This window comes from Astyanax mexicanus, chromosome 15, assembly GCF_023375975.1.
Source record: "Astyanax mexicanus isolate ESR-SI-001 chromosome 15, AstMex3_surface, whole genome shotgun sequence".
Classification (NCBI taxonomy): Eukaryota; Metazoa; Chordata; class Actinopteri; order Characiformes; family Acestrorhamphidae; genus Astyanax; species Astyanax mexicanus.
This window is the reverse complement of record NC_064422.1, coordinates 31,381,014-31,403,806: the sequence shown is the minus strand read 5'-3', so window position 1 is coordinate 31,403,806 and position 22,793 is coordinate 31,381,014. Positions and strand designations below refer to the sequence as shown.

The following is a 22,793-nucleotide window of genomic DNA, read 5'->3' as shown; positions in this document are numbered from 1 at the left end:
GGGAAATGTTTACTGTATGATTTAGTACTTTATGGCAACTGATCTGTGAGTAATTATACAACACAAGATGTTACAATGTGTGTAAGGCCAAATGTATGAATATGGTAAAAGTGTTATGGGAGATTTGTTAATGACCAGTGTTCACATTGTGCCTTATATTAAAAGAAAAAAAGAACTTGAAATAGAACATGTCCCCATTTTTGTTTCTGACAGTCTTCACCAGTCTCACTACTGATGAAGGCCTACAAGGTGGAGCAGCTAGGTAGGAGTGTCAGAGTAAACAGTAAGTAGACACAGTGTTTAAAAACTCCAGCAGCGCTGCTGTATCAGATCCACTTTTACCAGCATCGCACACACTAACACACAACCATCACCACGTCAGTGTCACTGCAGTGCTGAGGATTGAAGAACAGGTTAAAAGGAGAATAATTAAGTATGCAGAGAAACAGAAGGACTAAACAAGGTGTTCCTATGTGCTCAGCTGAAAAATAAATGATAATGGGTATAAAACCCAGTGAATCAGATGCAATGCTACAGTCTCACCACAAGAGGGAGGTGTTTAATCTACAATAATGATGTGAATAACAGATCCCTGGTCCTCAGGGTGGGAATGTGGCGTGTTTGTGTTGTCTTAGTCAGTCGTAGCAAGCTGCTGCAGCCCTCATGTGCAGTTCTGGCCTGTTTACTACCTGTAATAAATCCAACATGCAGGGATCAGCAAAGTTCACGTCATTAAATGTGCATCTCAGAAAGAACTAACGCTGACGTAAACAACACACTGTAGAAATGTGAAGACAGACTCTGTGTTCTTTAACTTTTTCTCATTTATTTGATAATACTGTATATTTGCCCATCGAGTGAACATCCACATAGGAATTACACATCAAAGCATCAAAGACATGCATAGTCTGGTTCTCATCATACCTCGGCTCTCATGTGGTTCACACTCACACAAGAGCTCTCACATTTCTGTACTTTCAGCAAATCTTCAAGAGAAAGACAAAAGACTGGTAAAAATAACACATCATATAAATCAAAGGTAATGACACAGTAAAAATGTAGAAACATGGCAACAACAAACATTTAAATTATGCCATTTATATTCCATTACACTTAATACAAAGCAGTTAAGTAGATATAGCAGGATGCATATTAAATATTGCCAACGTTTACCCTTTGTAGATTTACGCGCTCGTTTATGGCAAGTTTTAAAAAGGTAAGACGATTACAGAGAAAGGTTTTAATTTAAAGCACGCCTCTGAATACTGTAAGCTGTTTAGACAGCTTTATATACGCTTTACTTCTTCAACTCTGCTTCAGCCATGAAGTTAGCTGGTTAGTTAGGCCACAACAGAAAAGCCATCATCGATTAATGCTCATATTAATGCAGCGTTCTGCTTGGCATAGATTACTGTATTGATTTTGTACAGCTTTGAAAGTACCTTAAAAACTAATTTTAAAGCTCCGTACACAAAACAGCATTTGTTAGGCCTGTCACGATAATTACATTAGCAACTTATCAGACAATATATGGGCATGACCTCAATCATTTCTGCAGCCCTACATAATTTTTTTCTGCTTGCCTGTTGACATGAATGAACTTTACCCATATTTTTGAATGGGTATTTTAAAAAGTGTATTGTTCTTTAAAATAGTTAAATTGTCTTAAAATGACAATAACAAAATAAATCACAATTATTCCTATGGGCAAGATATCGTCCAATAAAAAATAGTTATAGTGACAGGCCTAGCTCTCGTTAAAATGCAGGAATATTAAAATCTACCGACAATCAACTGCCCCCCCAACCCACCAGTGTTTGTCTTCCACTGTTTGGTCCCCTTTCTGTCTTCTTCCCTCCCTTTCTCTCTCTCATTCTGACCGCATTGTGGCACCATGGTTCACCCTGACAAAATGCCTAGCAACTACTACCCTCACACCTTACTCTCCATCAGTCACATGACTTGGCAGTGTCCAATCAGGGGACAGTTGCAACAACATAATTCAGCATGCCTTCCTCCCAGACTGCCAATAAACACAGTTTATCGACCTCACGGAGGGAAGAAACCTGGCTTTTCTCTCTGCCCCTCTCTTGTTCTCTCTCTTATGAAAGATATATAACTGTGCCTTTTCTATGTTAATCCAATCAGCCTTGTAAGTGTGGAGGAATAAAGCTGGGGTCTTCCCATTACCATGGCAACTAATGTCTTACGTAGGCTTTCTTTCTTTCCCTTGGAGTCCCATGAAACACGTCCGTGTGGCACATCAACCATCAAACATACACAGAGAAGATGAAATAGCAGATATAGGGCCCTCACTAGCCTAAGCCCTATAGGAGCGACGTCACAAAACAGCTGGTAAATAAGCTCATAGGCATTAAATGAAGGAAGGAAGAAGAGAAGAGTTACAAATCCTGATAAGAGGATTCAATCCTCCTGTAGCGATTCCCACAAAGTGCAAAGTTCAATCAGGATGAAGACTGATTTCAGAGAAATGACTTTTGAAAAAAGGCAAATATCTAACGTACAAAAAAGCACAGACAAATGTATACATGTAGTTAAGGGAGATAAAGGGTTAAAGGAGTACAGAGGCAGGGAGAGAATCGGTTAGTAGAAGAAGCACTTGAAAAAGAAACAAGGACACAAGGCAAGCAGACTCCTTTTCCATTACACAATACCTTATTCCAAATTAGGAAGGACCTAAACTATCCTGCCAAAAAGAGTTTAAGTGTTGTAAAGGTATTGCCTTATTGTTCCTTCTTCTTTTTCCAATCAGGGGCTAAAAGGTCCCCATAGATTTTTGTGTCTAAAAGCAAAGAGGATCCACGTCTGTGGAGAAAAAAAAGAAAAACAAACTTGTACCCATGTACTAAAGTTACACATTCTGGAATTTGGTCAGCAGCAAACTGAAGCTTTGTCCCACATAAATCAACACGGAGTGACACTGACTTTGGTCTCTAATTTTCCTTTTCCTAGAAGCTCATGCATCTGCCTGTTTTAACTCTCTTCGTTTGGTCTCAGTTCATCTTTGAACTATCTGGGAAGTCCTGCCTCACCATTTATCTAACTGGACCAATTGGCATTGCTTTAGGAAACTACACTAAGCAAGAGTAATATTTCAGCCGTCACTATATTAGGGGTTTGGACACAGAATTAAACAATTAAAGATGTGGAATGAGCTTTTATAAGACTGATGCGCAATTTCAGTCGTTTAAGGTGATAAAGATTAAGCGCTGTCAGGGGCAGAAAGTGCTCACGAATTAGGATTGTCCCTCATATATAATGGTTGGTGGGTTTTGAATTAAAGCCTTGAAGAATAAATCACATCAGTATTTGACCAGTTTTCACTAGTATTATCTACTCCACTAGTTACGTTATCTAATGAAGACTGTAAGCTAATCTGTACTTTAGCATTTCAATTTGGTGCAGTTTTTTTCTTTTCATTTGTTCTGCCTTATTTTGGATCTTTAGTATATTGTATTTTAAGGAACGTCAGAGAGGTGGAGAGAGGTGTGGGGCTGGATTATGGGTCCTCGCTGTCCAGGAACTCTTTCTTGGGTGGAGCACTTCCACGATACCAGGCACATGAACCATCTCCTCTCTTGATACAGGCGTAGTGGTCAGACTGGCGTCCGTGGATGATCTTCTCTGTCACCCAGTCTGTCCACAAGCACTCCTCCGGGGTACTGACCTCACACGGGAAGGCCGCACAGCGGGTAATCTGGTAACAACAATAATAACATGACTGTTCATTAAACACAACTTTGATCTATTCAGGGCACAAAGCCTTCTCTTTTGAGATTGATTTAATTTCTGACAGGGAGACATTCTGTATTACCACTTTCTGATTTTTTTCCCCGCTAATTAAAGACTACATGTTCAACAATTTTTGCTTATTTTTACGGGTTAAGTACCAAAACCATTGTAATTTATTTTCGCATGAGCATTTTCCAACCACTCTTTATCTTTTAGCATTAAACAGACTGATTTATTTAAGCTCCCTGTGGGAGAATGAACTGTGTCTTATGTAAAACACACTAAGCATCAGTGACTCATTTCGCATGTCTGGATCTTTTAGAAGGCACAATGATGCATTAGCTTTCTGAAGGCCAAAAACAGCACACAGTTTAATCGTTTTCCCCCTTTTTTTCGCTATTTTAACTTAGAATGCCCGCAGTGACAACCGTCTACTTAAGTTAAATTTCTGATGTTTGAATGATCTGATTATTCAGGTGGTCATATATTTTTTAAGGCCTTGAAATTTGTCTGCTATCAGTCTGCTATCATTGTCATGTGTATAAAGGAGCTTCTTTGTTATTGATCACCTTGCAGTCACAGCCCATCTGGTAGCGCTGGCTCAGGCTCTTCTTCTGGGTGGCACTCATGGACTCCCAGGGTATATTGAGATCACACAGGGTCACGTGCATTTTTCCATTGCCATCTGCCTTGCCTGGAGAACATGTGTCAGACAAAACAATACACAGACACAACAATCACTGCTGTGAAGCCAGACACTGTAACACAGGTCTTTAAGGACACTTGGAAAAACAATCCAAAACTTTGTTTAGTTCAGGATCAAACTGTGCTTTTTCAGGGACACTTAGTTTTTATGGTTTCATAGACTACTGGAGGTCAAGTCAAAGCTCTGATTCAGTGAAAAACACACAGGAGCCTATGAGCCAGCTGAGGGAAATGGAAAAAAAACTGTATAGTGTTTAACTTTACAGAAGGACAAGGGGAAAAAACAGTCGAAACACATTTAAAAGCCCAGTTTTAAACTGAGTTATTCTGTGATTTGCTCTAGTTGCAGAGGCAGATCTAGCGAGTGTCTCCTTTGTGGAGAATGGAATGTGTGCTTTAAAATCACAACCTCAGCAGTTACTGTGTGCTACAAGCTCAGACTTCCCTCATTATGCTACCCCCCTCCTCCTCTAAAACTTCAGCTTTAAAGGCAATTGCTACCCTGCGCAGCCCTCTGCCTCGTCCAGTCTGTAATTTGGGCTCTGCTGAATCAGTCCAAGATGGAGAAACCAGAAGACGTCTGTGTTCATCCTTTCGTGACCTTTTATTTTCCTTGCTGTCTGATCAGCAACTCTGGAGAACTCTTGAGAATGTTAAATTTAAATATAATATCTAATTATCACTGAGCTTAAAGCTGTCTTCTCAATTCTTATTCTAACTAACAAACAACTTAGGAACAAATAGTATCATCCTGTGTTTTTTGGGTTACATGTTAAACATCATTAAACGGCATATCAGCCAACACAAAACCTCAGAATCCTCACTAAAGTTCTATTTGATAATTTACCTGAAATGAGATACTCCTTCTTTCCATTGGTGTCCAGAGTTATCCCACACACAGCAGATGAAGGTGCAGTAAAGATCACATCAATGTGACGGTCTGGTCCTTTAAACATCTGTAAACAGAAAGAAATATATACAAAATAAATCTGAGCTGTAATGTTTTTCTATTTATCCAAGTAATGTACTAATATACTCCTCCCTCCTTACCTTGATCTGTTTGATGTCATACTGGATCCTCTTGATAGGGTTGCCATAAATATCATTCCCAGCATCCACTTCCTTCCCTCCTACCACCTTAGCCCTAATTACTTTGACAAAAAGAGACAAGGTTACACAGATGAACTAATTACATAAACGGCCATACTCTGTATTTACTGTTCCCTGCACTCTTAAAACCAAAGGCTTTTTGAAGGCTAAAAAACAGCCAGAAGAACAACTATAGGTTCACCAAACAACCAGTATTACACAGGATCTGTGAGTGTGAAAAATTGGTAAAGAACCTTTGCATAAACTTCGTAGACCTAACAAAACCTTCTATGCTATCACTTTGTAGCATTTGTATTTCTGCAATAACATAAGCTAGCATGGGGCAATACACACAACACAACAAAAAATAAAGAAAGCACAGGTTTAGGTTTAATCCTAAAATAAACACTCCTCCCTATGTAGTGTAGTACACTATGCAAGCTATGAAATTACAGATTTTAAATCTTAGCCAAAAAAAATCATGCATTGTGACATCATCTTAAAAAAGCTCAATTTTTTCCTGACAATATGACAATACTGAAAACTGAGTTTTCATAAATCTCCGCTTAGGACAGACTTTCAAAATTCTCTTTTTTCAGCAACTAAAAGTACAGTAGTGTGGACAGGAGGCCAAAACACAGACCAAAACATAGATCCAGATACTTGCAGTGTGTATATCCAGGTTAAACAATTAGGTTAAGCAGTCCTGGTTAAACAGTTGCTTTTAATATCAACATAAACAGGTGTGGCTACACTATTATATGCAAGATAGGTTGATAAATGTAATGGGCAAGATTTTGATTTTGTGAAAAACAATGATATCAAACTAAGCTGTGAATAATTTACATACTACATCACACAGGCCTTTCAGTGAAAATGTCTCAGGTTAAATGTAGGTCATGCAGATAAATACAGAACAGCTTGGCTCCCCTTGCAGGGGCTTCACTGTCCCTCAGAGGCTTTGCCTGAGCAGCAGCAAGTGGTCTCCCTCACATAAAGAGAGTCGTGCCCCCCATTCAGAGTCCCATTTACTGCAAGCTGAGCATTTGCAGCTGCCCGACTGTCTTAAGCTCTCTTTGTCAGGTCAGCCAACATGTGGGATAGACGCCTGCGCACAAGGAGCTGACACATGGCAACCTTCCGCTGACTCATTCATTCTCTCGCTTTTTATATCCCCCCTACTTATTTTCCTTAGTTTCCTTAATAGCTTTTAAAAGGCCTGCTCTTTTTCCACTTTCTGCAGAGGTAGTGTAGAATAGCGTAACGGATAAGCGAAGCAGCTGCGGCTGGGAAAAGGCTGAAGTGGAGCAACACCTCAGTTTCAGCTGACTGTGTCAGGAACCCTGTGAGCTGCAAGAATAAACAATGATGCAACCTGACACTGATACACATTTACGCACACACCCCTACACACACCCACCCTGTTCCAGTCTAAATGTCTATTCTGACAAAGCAAACACTGACAAAGCTGTTTTTGTTTTTTTTACAGATGTTAGCTTAGCACTTTTAAACCACAGTGCATTTAAACCTGGTGTGATTTTAACCACCAAGCAAGCAGCTCAGGTTTCAAATCTGAGAGAAGGGACATTCTTTTATTTGTTATTATTCATTATTCTCTACAAGAACACATCCAAGGTTAACATGAGCTATTATTCTTCTAGATAATTCAATCTACTTTAAGCAAAGGTAGAATATCTATAAATGTCCCACTATCTTATCTGTATGTCCCAATGTCCCATAGTACTATTTGTTTTTCTTTTTGACAGTAAACATTTTTTTTTCTGAAATAAGTTAATTCAGTCATTGCCATTTAGAAGCTGGTTTGTCACATTACACTATGTCTTAGAAGCAGTTTATCTTAATTTATCTTAAAATAGCACACATTTAGCAGCATTACATCACCTAACACCCAGTTTCTGGGCTCAGATTCATTTTTCATTTTTGTTTGAATTACTTAAGATGCCACTTGATGTATATACAGTTGTGGTCAAAAGTTTACATACACTTGTAAAAAAACATAATGTTATGGCTGTCTTGAGTTTTCAATAAGTTCTACAACTCTTATTTTTCTGTGATAGAGTGATCGGAACACATACATGTTTGTCACAAAAAACAGTCATAAAATTTGGTTCTTTCATAAATTTATTATGGGTCTGCTGAAAATGTCACCAAATCTGCTGGGTCAAAAATATACATACAGCAACAAAATTTGTCAATTTTGGTGATGTAGCGAGTTGTGTCAATCAAATTAGCTTCATGTCATGGCCTCTTCACTTCTTGTAAGTGATTCTGATTGACTACAGCTGTTGACTTCTCATGAGCCCATTTAAATAGGGCTCATTTGACCCAGTGATTAGACTCAGCTACAAAAGCTACAATGGGAAAGTCAAAGGAACTCAGTGTGGATCTGAAAAAGCGAATTATTGACTTGAACAAGTCAGGGAAGTCACTTGGAGCCATTTCAAAGCAGCTACAGGTCCCAAGAGCAACTGTGCAGACAATTATACGCAAGTATAAAGTGCATGGAACAGTTGTGTCACTGCCACGATCAGGAAGAAAACGCGAGCTATCACATGCTGCCGAGAGGAGATTGGTCAGGATGGTCAAGAGTCAACCAAGAATCACCAAGAAGCAGGTCTGAAAGGATTTGGAAGCTGATGGAACACAGGTGTCAGTCTCCACAGTCAAGCGTGTTTTACATCGCCATGGACTGAGAGGCTGCCGTGCAAGAAAGAAGCCCTTGCTCCAGAAAAGGCACCTTAAGACTCGGCTGAAGTTTGCTGCTGATCACATGGACAAAGATAAAACCTTCTGGAGGAAAGTTCTCTGGTCAGACGAAACAAAAATTGAGCTGTTTGGCCACAACACCCAGCAATATGTTTGGAGGAGAAAAGGTGAGGCCTTTAATCCCAGGAACACCATGCCTACTGTCAAGCATGGTGGTGGTAGTATTATGCTCTGGGGATGTTTTGCTGCCAGTGGAACTGGTTCTTTGCAGAAAGTAAATGGGATAATGAAGAAGGAGGATTACCTCCAAATTCTGCAGGAAAACTTAAAACCATCAGCCAGAAGGTTGGGTCTTGGGCGCAGTTGGGTGTTCCAACAAGACAATGACCCAAAACACACATCAAAAGTGGTAAAGGAATGGCTAAACCAGGCTAGAATTAAGGTTTTAGAATGGCCTTCCCAAAGTCCTGACTTAAACCCCATTGAGAACATGTGGACAGTGCTAAAGAAACGGGTTCATGCAAGAAAACCATCACATTTAGCTGAACTGCACCAATTCTGTCAAGAAGAGTGGTCAAACATTCGACCTGAAGCTTGCCAGGAGCTTGTGGATGGCTACCAAAAGCGCCTAGTTGCCGTGAAAATGGCCAAGGGACATGTAACCAAATACTAATGTTGCTGTATGTATATTTTTGACCCAGCAGATTTGGTGACATTTTCAGCAGACCCATAATAAATTTATGAAAGAACCAAATTTTATGACTGTTTTTTGTGACAAACATGTATGTGTTCCGATCACTCTATCACAGAAAAATAAGAGTTGTAGAACTTATTGAAAACTCAAGACAGCCATAACATTATGTTTTTTTACAAGTGTATGTAAACTTTTGACCACAACTGTAGGTCCAAAATCCAACCAGTACAAAACAAATCCAAAACCTGAATTAAATCACCACTGATTGTTTTACATCTCCTACACATTGTAAAGATATTTATAGTAAATGTCTGTAGCTGTAGGGTTGTAAGAATTACATTGAAGTTGTCTGTGGTATTAGAAGAAATCAGCGGTACCTGCATCATTTCCATAAAGTTTGGGTCATGTTTTTTGTCAGTGAAAACAGTCCCGCATGCTGTCAAATCTGTCTGATCCACAACCAAATTTCTCAAAAACAACTCAGATCTAATTCTGCAAATGGTGGACAGCTGGTGGACCATCATTACTCTTTTTGACTAGGCTTGATGAGCAACATGGCTCAAAATAACCTCCCACAGAAGGAATACAGCAGCGTACCGTAATTTGAAAAAAAAAAAAAAGGATGAAGCAGAAGCAAAATTAAAATCGCAGTATTATAACTGCATGAAAAACCGTGAATCCAGTGCTGCTTACTTACGGCTCAGGCTTCTGCACATTTGCAAAGTAAACAAACATGGAAACAATTATGAGTAAATGTTGTCCTCATGACCGAACTTGCCTGGGCAAACTTAACGAGGATTTTAGATGAAGCATTTGAAGTAGCGGGTAAAAATATTTACCAAGAATCCAGATATATACTGGAAGTCAGCGGCCTTGCTTTTATTAATCCCTCAAAATAGCACAGCCACTGTATATGCATATTCCACATGTAAATACTAACTGAGGCCAAAGGAGAAAAAGGGCAAATATGCAGACATATATTTAAAAGTGCAGGAGCTAAAAAAGGAAGAAAGTGAGATTTTAAAGCTTCCTGAAGTAACTGAATTAATGCCATTTTTTATGCTGCATTAACATGCATCACTTCCTGAGTTAAGTCGACATCAAACCTTTCAACAAAGCAGAATAGAAAAGAAAATCTGTACTGGAGGATATAAAATAATGTGGTAGTTTAAAAAATGCAAATATCAGTAGGACCTTCTGACTTAAATGCAAGTAAATTCAGCATAAATGCTACAAAACTACTATATAAGGCTGCTTTTTTGGTGGAATCTTGACTCTGGGACAACAGGTAATAAAAACACACACCAGAGAACAAAGAATTTATTGCTTTGCGTTGGATTTTCACTACCGGACATAGTTAACCACCTGCAGATGCAAATGAACCAAAGCAGCCTCTCAAGCAGGCCTTCATTAACGTACACTGCTAATGCTGAACCAAAGCCACAGTGCCTGTTTGCCCAAATCCCAGACTTCCTCTCTTCTCCTCCTCACCTGACTTATATCAACGATATTAGCTAAACACATACGGCCACAACTCTAAGGCCCTGAATCATTAACCGAGTGACTGATCCCCGGCCCAACCGCCCCTGTCTCCTCCTCAGCATCTCCTGCTGCCAGCTGCAGGGATCTGCCATGTGTTTTTGGCAGGACAGCTTGTTTTAATAGAGGTACATTTGGGAACACTTTAGTAAAGATACTAAAGTCAAAACTGAGAGAAATAGAGAGATGGAGCACAGAGCATCTGCAGCATATCAGCAGGGTTTAATGCTAGCGCAGGCTACACCATGTAAACAGAGGCGATAAGAGTGAGTTCTAAAGTGATAAAGACGAGTGAACTGACAGTGAAGATAAATAAAGAGGTGAAAAACAGAAAGATGGAGAGAAGAGAAAGGGAGAACGACTCTCTGGTGTTATTGGTGTGCAACAGCTGCTGTTTTTGAGGGCATTTGCTCACCATGGAAAATATGAGGCCAGGGATATAGCATGCAGAGACATAAAATAACCAGTGGAAGAAAAGCACACTCATGCACACACACACACACACACATACACGAATACACATTCGCACAAGCATGCACACTCATGAACACACACACACACACACACTATGCTGGGGAGGCAGCCATCATTCCTCACCCATGGGTTCACTTTATAGGCTGGAAAAGACACAAATATGAAGGGTTCGCTGCTCTTTAAAGTTAACAATAGTCCCCTCCAAGCTGCATGCTTTTCTGCTTATGTCAACGCTTCCTCTGTCTGGAGACCTGGACTATCCTACATGCTAAGGTGCTAGCAGCAAATGTTACACACAGGAAAATCCTACCAAATTAAAGCTTAATATCAACTGTTTTCTGCACCAGTGAAACATCCCATGGTTAAAGAAGTTCCCATGAACTGACTCAAGACGTCTGCTCTGAACCAAGTGGCCCAGACCTTAGCATCAGCATTGCATTTTGAGGGAAAATGTACTTGTAATGAAAGCATACTGGTATCCGTGGGTATCTGTGTTGTGCTAATATGAACGGGAAGTGTGCTGGATGTCAGTTTAAAAATAAAACTTACACACATACACACACACACACTCACGCCGTGTGATGTTTTGTTGTTAGCATTGTGTGATGTCATGTGGCTAGTTCTGTGTTTCTTCCTGTATTTGAGTGGACTGAGAAGGATAGCCTACTTTATAATGTTCACGTTTAGTTAAGTGCTTCATTTAAAATTTCATTAGAATTTCATGACAGCAATCTACACTAAAGTCAATAGTTATGAAATCCATTGCGTAATATCTTGTCTAGCACCATGCTGGAGCTGTTGGATTAGTCCAGTTACTCATTTTGCCTATTTGCCCAATTCTTAATGTATCTGCACTTCTCCATCTTACACATCACATCAGTGCCACCAATCTAAATAAAAACATATCTCTTCTAGATAAGGGGTAAAGAGTATTTTTCCATATCCTTGAGCCACAAAAAAAACACCACTGATCCAGACATTAGCCTCTAATTTTCTTCTCTTTCTCCTCCCACAGGTATCGCTGGGACAACCTAAGAATGTCATGCAAAAATGCAAAATTGCAACACAATTTCTGGGTTGAATGACATTTCTCATCAAAACGGTGTCCAACAGGAACTGAGGTATGTTTTTCTCTTTCAATCGGTGTCCCAGAGGTGTTACCCAAATTTAAGCGAGAGGCAGAGCACACACACAATGAATTCTAATATGATAATCTACGGGTTGGGCCACTGCAGCTCTGTGACATCACTCAAAGGACCATTCAAAGGATCTCCTTTTCTGTTTTAATATGCACTGTATGTCTGAATGTTTTTTACAACTCCATCTATTGAACGCATTCAGCTAATTCATGCTGTACTTTTTACTGAGAAAATAGAAAATAGCTCCCTAAAGTAGATAAATATGAATTGGCATTATGCCGAATGCCAGACATGGTCTAGATATCTATAACGCTATAAAGTGGTGCTCCCCCCAGCACTTCTGGGATGAGTTGGGGAGTTGGGGATGAGATTAGGATTGTAGTGATCATCAAACATCCAAACATTGTGCTTTTGTGGCTGAATGCAATCAAATTCTCACAGCAATATTCCAAAATCTAGCAGAACTTTTCTCTTGGACAGCACAGACAGTTACTTCAACATAAGTAGGATAAACTCTTTGTAAATACCATTGATTTGTAAAGAAACAATATATGTGCAGATTACAATACATGTTACAATACATTTTTCATATACTGTAGGTTTGCTATGTTTTTGTGGGGACTGCAGCGGTACAGACAAAATGCAGCAAAACGTATGACTATGACTATGACTACCACTACTAATGAACAATAAAACCCGTCCCTTAACTTGGAAATCATGAGATAATGCTCAATTGGTGATAAATCTTGTGACCAGGCAGGCCAAGAAAGTGTTGCAATCTAACAGAGACATTCTTTAGAAACTCTTGCTATGTGTGGATGAGCATTATCCTGCTCAATAATGGCAACATTTGGCCACAGGATGTCCGGCACATATTGCTGACCAACTGGTGTATGCAATGGCTCCCCAGCTCATCACACCATCATTTGGAGCTGTATGTCACTTCACAGCAAAGGCAGGAACAGTATATTCACCACAAGCCTCCATACTGCAACCCAACTGTCATCGGATACCAAATAGAACCTGTATTCATAGATAAAAACTACACAAAGCCAGTCTGTAGCAGTCCAGGTTTCTCATTCACAACACCACTTTTTAGATTGAACAAACTCCCCGTCAGGTAGGAATTAATGAGGTGTTCGGATAAAAAATAATTAATTTAAAACCCAGCCAAACACTCTCTAAAATGTTTGACTGACTCCTCATTATCAGACATCCTTTCAATAAAAATCTGTTTAAATATGGCTCACAGGAACCAGCCTCTACAACAGGACGCTCCAGTTCTATTCTCACATCTTCAGCCCTTTTTTTCTGGCTGACCCACATTCCCGCTCCCCGATAATCGTGCATAACCCACAGTGCCTGCTCCCTCAGCCCATGACTTACACACTCTCTTACATATGCACATATCATAATCAGAGTGTCATAGTTTCCATGAAAACATACCCACCACGAGCGCTCGCCACATCCTGAGGTTCCGTTTCAGTGCACAGCTTTTAGCAATCATGACCAATTCAGATTCCAAACCTCGCTACCCACTCCTACCTTTACTGACAGCACCCGTGGACTTTCCTAAAATCAAAGGATAGCAAAAGAGGTCAGCTGGCTAGTGCTGTGCATGCTAATGAAACCACTAATGTATCGACGCAGTGGTCACGAACTTCACTGTGCATGTATAAACCCAAATCAAACAAAATTCATATGAAGGCCTACAGCAGATGCAGCAATATCCAGAGGCTACTAAGTATTAGTCAATGTAAAGCCCCTGTAAACCCCAATTTAAAATAATGTATATAACACAATAGCAGCAATACAAATTTAAAGGAGATAACCAACATAATAAAGCAGACCATCTTCCCCTCTACATGCTTGTTATTTCATATTACATATATTTCAATACAGTAGAGAAGTATTCATTTAGAGAAGTACAGTTTTGAGAGTTATATCAATACCTGATACCATTTTCAATACCACTGAAAATTGGATCTTCAGAAGCTGCCAGTGTCACACAAAGTTAAAAATAAGGGTTAAAAAAGTAAAAAAAACTGACCAACTGTGTAAGGGTTTACTTACACTAGGCCCAGTTGCCTTTTACACTGTCCAAGCATGATTGTACCCCCTCCCTTCTCCCTACCCCACTGGCCCATGTTTAATGCATGCACTTAATGTTTCGTAGCTATGCATGTTTATGTCATCAAAATGCAGCTTTTTGTACTGGAGAAAACTTTCACTATATGTTGTGTGTTGTTTCCTTTATTAAGACTTATAGAGGCCAATCTGAAGCTATTAAACTAAAGGGCATCCCCTCGATATCCAATCTGCACCACCTGAATGTCTTTGGTAATGCATTCTGAATGATAACAGACCTAATATTCATTTATATCTCCAATGTCATAAATTAACTCACATGTGCACTGAGGACAGTCTTGCAGGCTACACAGATTGTATTTACTTTGTTGTTTATGAGAAAGGCCTAAGGCTTTCCCGTTATTGGTAAAGACATCCTTAGTCTAAGTTCTATCTCTAACTAGCTAATATTACTATCCTAGCCCTGTAGAGCTCATATCTATCAAATGGAAAACAGACAGTTTGTGAAGCTATATTAAAGTGGAAAAACTGAAACCAGTCATAATAAGGGATGATGAAAACTTTATTTATGCAGTTTGAGTGTAATAATGAAATGAACCTGGAAATTATCATCTCCCTCTGTTGGCATTCTCTATAGCAGTGCTCTGATATACAACAAACTGAACAAGATAGGACATAATATAGAACAGAATAAACAAAGAATAAACTAAAGCAGACCTAATATAGCTTAAAAAAAGCAAATACTTTTGTAATTGTTACTGTTTTGGGCAATTGCCATGAAAAATCCTACAGGAAATTGTCAGAGTTGATATTAAAAGTCTACAAAATATGTCTTGACAAAAATGCTGGTTTAATTGGCTTAGCTAAATTGGGGAGCAAATTGGGGAGAAAAAGAATACAAGTACTCCTGACAAAATGCAGCACAATAATTCAGTCTGTCCAACCCAGTAATACTTGTCCTCTTCACAAGGTGCATTATTGCAGGCTTATTTGTGGTTTTTTTATTGAAACAAATTAACTTGTGTTTAAAACCTTCAATACAGAATGTGTTTAGGGATTTTAGTTCTATGTATAGTAGTTTTTTTGCATGCAATTTTCCACAGGTATGTTCAAGCACAAGTTTATCTTTGTAGTGCTTTTAAAGGACATTTTTACAAAGCAGCTTTGCATAGTTCCAGGTAAGAGACTCATGTGAGCAAGCTACTGACAACAGTGACCAGAAAAAAAAAACTCCCTCAAGATACCTGAGAAACTTGAGAGGTACGAAGACTCAAAAGGGGAAACCTCTTCATTTCTGGTCAATACCAGATAGAAAACAAATAACACAATAAGAAAGTTACTTAAGTGTTGTAAGAGCACCTAAGAACACTATTCGTCACTGGTTTTGCTTTGTTGTACAAAAGTCTGCAGTATAATTGGCTCTATAAAATGGTTCAGGCTTTGTTCCTTATTCAAAAGCCAGTCTCTGTTTAACTATGAATCACTTGTTTTGTTGACTGAACTCTCTCATCATTGTTAAATCTGTCATTCAGCTTCAACAGCAAGAAAAAAAGACGTGTGAATTGATTTGTCAAATATTTAAAAAGCGGATGGTCTGGCACAATGGATCAATTGTTTGATTATGTCTGATGAGACTCAAAAGAGACACAGTCTGACTCACAGTGAAAATGCAGCTAGGTGTTTCATCTATACTGTTACTGTTGCCCTTCAATAAAAGGGCTGTTGGTTAGACAGCCAAGTTCCTAAGGCCTGGGGTTAACCGCCATGGAAAATGACTAGACTGGACAACTGGTGGTTACAGACTGCCCATGTCCCAGCTTGGGTACACAAACAAGAAAGGGGGGTTAGAGAGGATGTGGAAAGACACTCAGATGAGTAAAGTTTTGTTGACAGAGTCTAGGATATCACATCCCAGCCTTTCCTACAGTACACTGAGAAAACGTCAGGATTTCACATCATGTTCTTTACGCAACACAGGATTCATAACAACTTGTTAACTGTAAGAACAGGACGACTGCAAACAGCATTGTGTTGCCAAATGCAAAGATGTCATGCAGGTTTTCATCCATCTGCTAAAGTCACAGAGTCTTGTGAAGTCTTGTGAATGCCTCTGGAGATCAGACATCAGAATAAACCCATGTACAATAAATGATAAAAAAAACACCTTACAGCATTCCACGGTTTCTGCATCTAAGTTGCAAATTCACATGGGTAGAGAATGGAATGAGTGTTTGTGGAGGATACTGCATCAATTAATCACTGCAATAAGCTGTACTGGGCTCAAACCTACCCGTGGATGCAATTTTTAAAAATATTATCAATATATATGTTTATAAATGTTTTTTTATTTAACTTGACTAACTTTGGTTTGTTTGTAGTGAAACATTAAATAAGTCTGTGTTCTAAAAGTGCTTATTACAATACTAAATATACTTATGTTAAAGCTACCAAGTTAAGGTTACCCCAGCTAACGTAACTCTGCTAGTCCTGTACAGCTCATATCATTTAGCTGGTTTAACAGTTTAACTGAGCACAAACCAACCAGTGGAATAAGAGTAATTAAATTACTCTTATTTAACAACTCACTTTCAGTAAAATTCTGTTAAACAGGACTAATTATGCTGTCTTTGTATTGAAACATGAAGTAGGTCTGTGTACTGGTGTACAGAGACCAGCTGTACTCTCCTGGACTTCCATCAAAATCAGACCTCATGCATTGGGTCAATGTTCTCTAAATATTTCCACAGAAATAAGGCCTATTGTGATGCAATGTGTGTTGAGTTAAATATATTGCATCATTACATCACCCACTCCTACTGACAGTACTTGACCCCAATGAGTTTTTTTTCTACAATTTTCATAATTGTAGAAAAAACTTGAGGATTTTATTATAGGATTTTATTATATTGTTAAGCAAGAACAGTTATCTTTAATTGGTTTACAAAAACAACTTTACTCCCTGCGTATCTTTTTCTTCTCTGTTAGAGATTAGAGGGTCAGAAAGATCATGCTTTTGGTGTTGACTTCACTGCTTAAAGTCTTTAGATTACGTCATGCCATTTGCAACAGCAAACCGCAATACAAACAATTTGTGAGCAGTATGTCAGTCCATCGTCCATTTCTCACCCTGATAGTCCATTACTTCAATTATGTCATTCTTTCTACATCTGTCTGATACTGCACTACCTTCCACCTCACACCAGATCAGTCTCACACTGTTTACTTAAGGGTCTGAGTCAAGCTAATTTTAACACAAACAACTTGATGACCAATGTGCTCGAGCAGCTTTAATGTTATTGCTTCTGAATATACAGTTTTTTCTACACAAAAATAAATATGTTCAGAATTAGAACTGCTTCAACAGCAGTGGTCAAATGTGCCGTTTCATCATAAACAACAGTGAAGGATAATCCTGCCAGGTAAGCACAAGGGATTTTCCATCATATTTATGCACATTATGGGTGTGCCATGTTGAATCATACACAATAATATTGTCATAGTTTTCTTAAAACGCTAAAAGAATTCCATATGATGATGACAGCAGAATTAGGTCTTGAAAGCAGCCTGTTTTGTATTTGTTTTGCTATTTAATGGAAAACCTTGGGGTAATTCTTGTATAATTGTTGATGTTCTTAGATTATGCTTGCACTACATATTCTGAGCTTTGGTATTGTGTTAGCTTTTTTGGTACATTGTTCTTATGTTATCATTTTTATCCATTTTTAAACAAAAATGGTAAGTTACAGTAAGTAACTGTGGTTCACAAATAGACAAAGGTTTAGAGTTTTTTTCTGTTTATGCTTGTATGAAATTATGCCTATAAGGAGTTGCACATTTGTTTAGTTTATTTATGATATTATTGACCAATGGTTCATAGTCATAATGGATAGTTAAAAACCTGTTGAACCTGTGTCACAGCTGACAATCGCATAAATATTAAAGGTGAACTACAATAGAGTGCCCTGTCCCTAATAAAGGACAGCACATTCAGTGTCTAGGCTGCCCTGCATGTTATTCTATCACTCAGTCCTGGAGTGTATAAATGACTCCATTAGAATGAGTAGCGCTGTTGTAATGGGGTTCATTTGAAGGAGAAAGAAAAGTTAATAAGACTCAACTGACTGATTTATGAGTGCACACACCCATAAACCACAGGCTTCATTAATATTAAGGTCAGTTTGAGGAGAATTCTGGCAACAAAACTGGATGACCTCAGAGGGTACATGCGACTGCATTGCTCTCTTGCTTTGTTGACACAGTATTATTCAGGGCAGATCCCTTTACTCCTGTAAAATACGAGCACTAGCTTTCGGCCGTCTGCTCGGCCTACTTTAAAGCCATGAAACCTGCGAGCCTCCGAGCACAGCCACTGAAGTTAACCTTTCACAAGTAGATGGAAAAAACCCTCTCTCCTGATCCAACAGCATCTGGTTCAGAGCCAGGGAGTCAGGGCAGGGCGGGCGCAGCAGCCACAGAGAAAGAGAGAGCTTTTCTCACAGTTTCAGGAATGCCATGAATTTTTGTGAAAGGTCCTCAACTTTCATAGTTTTCTCTGCTTTCTGGCACATCTAAAACTGTCAGCCAGATGTCAGACGGTTCCACTTCCTTTCCGTAAGAGGGTGGGGATTCTAATCAAACTACACCCCGGGAGCCCTATAAAAACACCATCAGAGAGAGCACCGCCATCTGCATTTCGCTCGTATTATTTTACCAGCTCGCAGCAAAGCTTGGATCCTGCTCCAGCTTCTGGAGATATCTAACTTGGCGTCTCTGAGCAGCAATGTCCCGATGAATTAAGCATGAGCAGGACTGGAAAGCCCCAGTGGGACGTGAAGCATTCCTGCAATTTTTCAGGCAGGCCCTGTGCAGCAGCACCACCTTTCAGCTCAGAGCTTGGTCTTTAACATCCATCTGAGAGAAAGAGGGGAGATGGGAGTTGCTTGAGTCGTGAAGTCAGGAGCTCTGTCGGTAGTTCTCTCGTTCCCTCCTTAACCTTATTCTCTCCTTCTCTACATGCAAATATATTTAAACTGCAGGTTTGCTTTGAGGAAAATTAAGCTGGACAGAAAGGCCACAACATGCCATTTCTTGACATGATGTCTGATGAACCAGTTGCCCTCAAAAAGACAGAGAATCAGTGTGAGTAAACAGAGCAGCAGCATGGTGTAAATGCGTCATGCTGTTTGGGTTTTGGTTTTAGGCTGCCATTCAGTCTAAATTCTGGTCATCTTCAACTTTTCAGCTTATCTTTTAAACAACAGCACACTAATACACAAGTCCAGCTTTGTCACCTTTACATATGACAGAGATCTCATCCAGCATACGCTCCAACCACTCTCTATCGCTCCATTTGTGAAGATCAACACACAAAAAAGGCCTTAGACCTACTTCTGATGCACGGGTTTGTTTTCCGTAGGTCAGGACAGATATAAATAGATCAAAGCTTATAATAGAGGAGAGTTATTTTGCAGACAGTAGGTCTACACTCTTCACTCTGCACTATGCAAGCCCCCAAACTATCACCTTGTCTTATCTACAGGATCAGATCTACAGGATCAGCTAGATGATGAGCAGAGAGGATGTGGGAGAGGATGCGTCTCAGCATAATCTTGCTGACGATGCCAGTGAACAACAGACAAAAACCTACAGACACAACACTGGAGCCACACTGACATCCCCAAAAGAATCGGATACCGCATGACCCTTTATGCCCACATCTAATACATCTTATAGTACAACGTACAACACAAATCTCTAAAATCTCTTTAAATTAGATATCTTTAGGTCAATTTCAAAATTAAAGTTTTAAAAACAAGAAAACAATAATAACAAAAAGTATTGTTACTATATGTGATGAACAGAAAATAACCACAATATGCAAGGGCTAAAAACAAACCAAATTAAACCATTTTTTAATACGTTTTACTTTAATTTTGCCACTTTTTCCTGAAACGCTTAAATTAAGCTGCCTGAATTCATTCTATCTTGCTTTTTATAGAAAACATCATTGTTTGGTATAAACTATGCTCAATCTTTTCAGTTATTTAGTATAATAAATTAATTAAATTTAAATTAAATTTCAGTTTAATAGAATAACTTAAATAGAATAATAGAAAAACTTAAGTTGTTAATTAATTTAGATTTCTGAATATTGGACGTATCCCTATGTTTATTTTTGGCCCACTTTATAATAAGTGTCTATAATAACAGTATCATTATACATTAACAATCTATGTAATAACAGTGTAATTACAGTTGATTACAGTATACAGTAAACTGTATAAAGGTCAGTTAGACATATAGGATATTTTGTCCAAAAAGCTGTTGGAGTATACACAACTTATTCTACACACACTATGCCCTATTAAACACAAGTCAGAATCAATGCTGACACATGTGTCATTACTTAACCTGTACAACTGTAATAAATCAATAACAATGAGTACTTCACCAATAGTTATATGGATTGTTTATGTGTAACTACACAGTTATTGAAGACACAATATACACAACTTATACTACCCACACTATTCCCTATTAAACACAAGTCAGACCTGATGCTGACACACACAATTGATGCAACTGTAATAATTTATGTTAAGTAGGACCACATTTTTAATTATTACTGTTGTTGTTGCATCTTTTCTTGTTTTATTGTATTTATAAGATATAGTTATAACACCAAAATGAATAAAAATAAATTAATAATAATAACAATAATAGACAGAAGCAGCAATGCAATAATAGTAATATTAATAGTATTACTATAACATAATGTCCCTAATAATAATAATAATAATAATAATAATAATAATGAAGATAATAATAATATTAATAATAATAATAACAATAATAATAATAATAATAATAATAATGAAGATAACAATAATAATAATATTAATAATAATAATAACAATAATAATAATAGTATTATTATTATTTATAATAAAAGTACAATTACAACAAAAATTCTAAATTAATAAAACAATTTAAAATAATCTAATTAATAAAAACAACAAATAAAAATAAAAAGCACACTCAACACAAACTCCCCACTAATCGGTAATAAAGTCTCAGTTTGTGCATTAATAATACTGTGGGGAAAACACATGCTGTTTATGGGCTCGCCCTCGCTGCCCTGCCCCTGCTGGACCTGATCTGTTCACAGCGCTGCTGCAGCTTCAGTCTACTTACCGACATCCGCGTTACAGAACGCCTGCTGAGGATGAACCGGAGAGCAGCTGCATGCGTCTGCCCTGTCCTGCACCCCGACCAGCAGCAGCCCCAGCAGCGCGCACACCCAGCCGCTCACACCCCGCATCTCCCCGCTCTGCCGCTACCGCTGCTTCACCACAGAGACTCAACCCAAACACGGAGCTCCTGCAGTGTGCGGGTCTCTCTCACACACACACTCCTCACACCAGCCCGTCCGGAGCTCTCAGCTCTCCCCGAGAACCTCAACACACACACAGAGAGAGAGAGGCGATCAACTGAACAGAGCTGCGCTAACAAAAGCTGCCCTGTGCTGCTCTGTGCTCGACTGTAGCCGCTCTGGATCCGCGCAGCGCCTTGTATGGGTCTGTTTTACAGAGCACAGGCTAGCCTCATGCATTTAGCTCCTCCACACTGCCCTGCACCGACTCCTCCCCTTCAGCCAGATCTGACCGGAGAGAGAGAAGAGAGAGAGAGAGAGAGAGAGAGAGAGAGAGAGAGAGAGAGAAGACAGAGAGAGACAGAAGAGAGAGAGAGATGGCCTCTATGGGACCTTCACCTTCCGTCATTCACATTATGCCTCAAGTCAACATCCAAAAAAATACAAAAACAGTATCACTTTATTTGGATGGTCCATTGGTCCAATGTTTATTAACCCTACACACTAAGAAAAATAAGTACAGATGTGTACTTAAAAGTGACAAAGCTTGTTGCTTATATTGAAGTACAAAAAAGTACCTTTCAATGAAAGTCCTTTTTTGTACCCATGTTTTTGTACCAGTAAAGATTATAAACATTATAAACATTATCATCAACTGAATATGTGTCAAGAACTTGATGATCCAAAATTGCCTGGCTTTTAAATAAAAAATGTTAGGAATGACTTTGTACTTCAGAAGGAACACACCTGACCCTTATGAAGAGTGTACCTTTGAGTGCAAAAAAGTACTTATTTCGTACCTCTTTTTTTAGAGTGTAAAACACTAACATTAAAATTAGTAACACCATCACTAATGTTGGGTGTACACTGTATGACAATTTTTGGAACCCTTCTTTAATTTTACAACGTACAACATACAACAAACATCACATAAAATAAAAAAGGGTACCATGGATGACCATATAAAAAAGCAGAAAAAATATTGGAAAATCAGGTAATTTCCTAACAAACAAATAATGCTTCTGGGAATTTGGTCCTTGGTCCACCCATTTGTGGGACATGTGAGCACCTGATTTAAACACATCAGGTAAATTACACCCATAAAATATGTTAATTTCTGTCACTAATGTCAGATGAAAATCACACAAACGCATGCCTCTTAAAAAAAACATAGATGAGAGGAGGGAATCAGCCATAACATTAATGACATCAA

At 38.7% G+C, this 22,793-nt stretch overlaps 1 protein-coding gene across 1 annotated transcript; it reads right to left on the bottom strand.

Annotated features, from left to right (window-relative positions):
* Positions 1 to 806: 806 nt before the first annotated feature.
* On the bottom strand, positions 807 to 21,844 carry timp2a (TIMP metallopeptidase inhibitor 2a). Its single transcript, XM_007259188.4, has 5 exons — positions 21,403 to 21,844; positions 5,509 to 5,609; positions 5,306 to 5,414; positions 4,323 to 4,447; positions 807 to 3,718 (listed from the first exon to the last, which is right to left on the bottom strand). Exons 1-5 carry the CDS (start codon positions 21,527 to 21,529, stop codon positions 3,521 to 3,523), a joined length of 660 nt encoding a protein of 219 aa, XP_007259250.1. The 5' UTR covers positions 21,530 to 21,844; the 3' UTR covers positions 807 to 3,520.
* Positions 21,845 to 22,793: the final 949 nt, after the last annotated feature.

Coding starts and splice junctions, on each gene's coding strand:
- timp2a (XM_007259188.4), bottom strand. CDS start 21,529: ATGCGGGGTGTGAGCGGCTGGGTGTGCGCGCTGCTGGGGCTGCTGCTG. Junction 5,610..21,402: donor GTTCTGTAACGCGGATGTCG/GTAAGTAGACTG, acceptor TTTTTGTCAAAG/TAATTAGGGCTAAGGTGGTA. Junction 5,415..5,508: donor ATGACATCAAACAGATCAAG/GTAAGGAGGGAG, acceptor TTCTGTTTACAG/ATGTTTAAAGGACCAGACCG.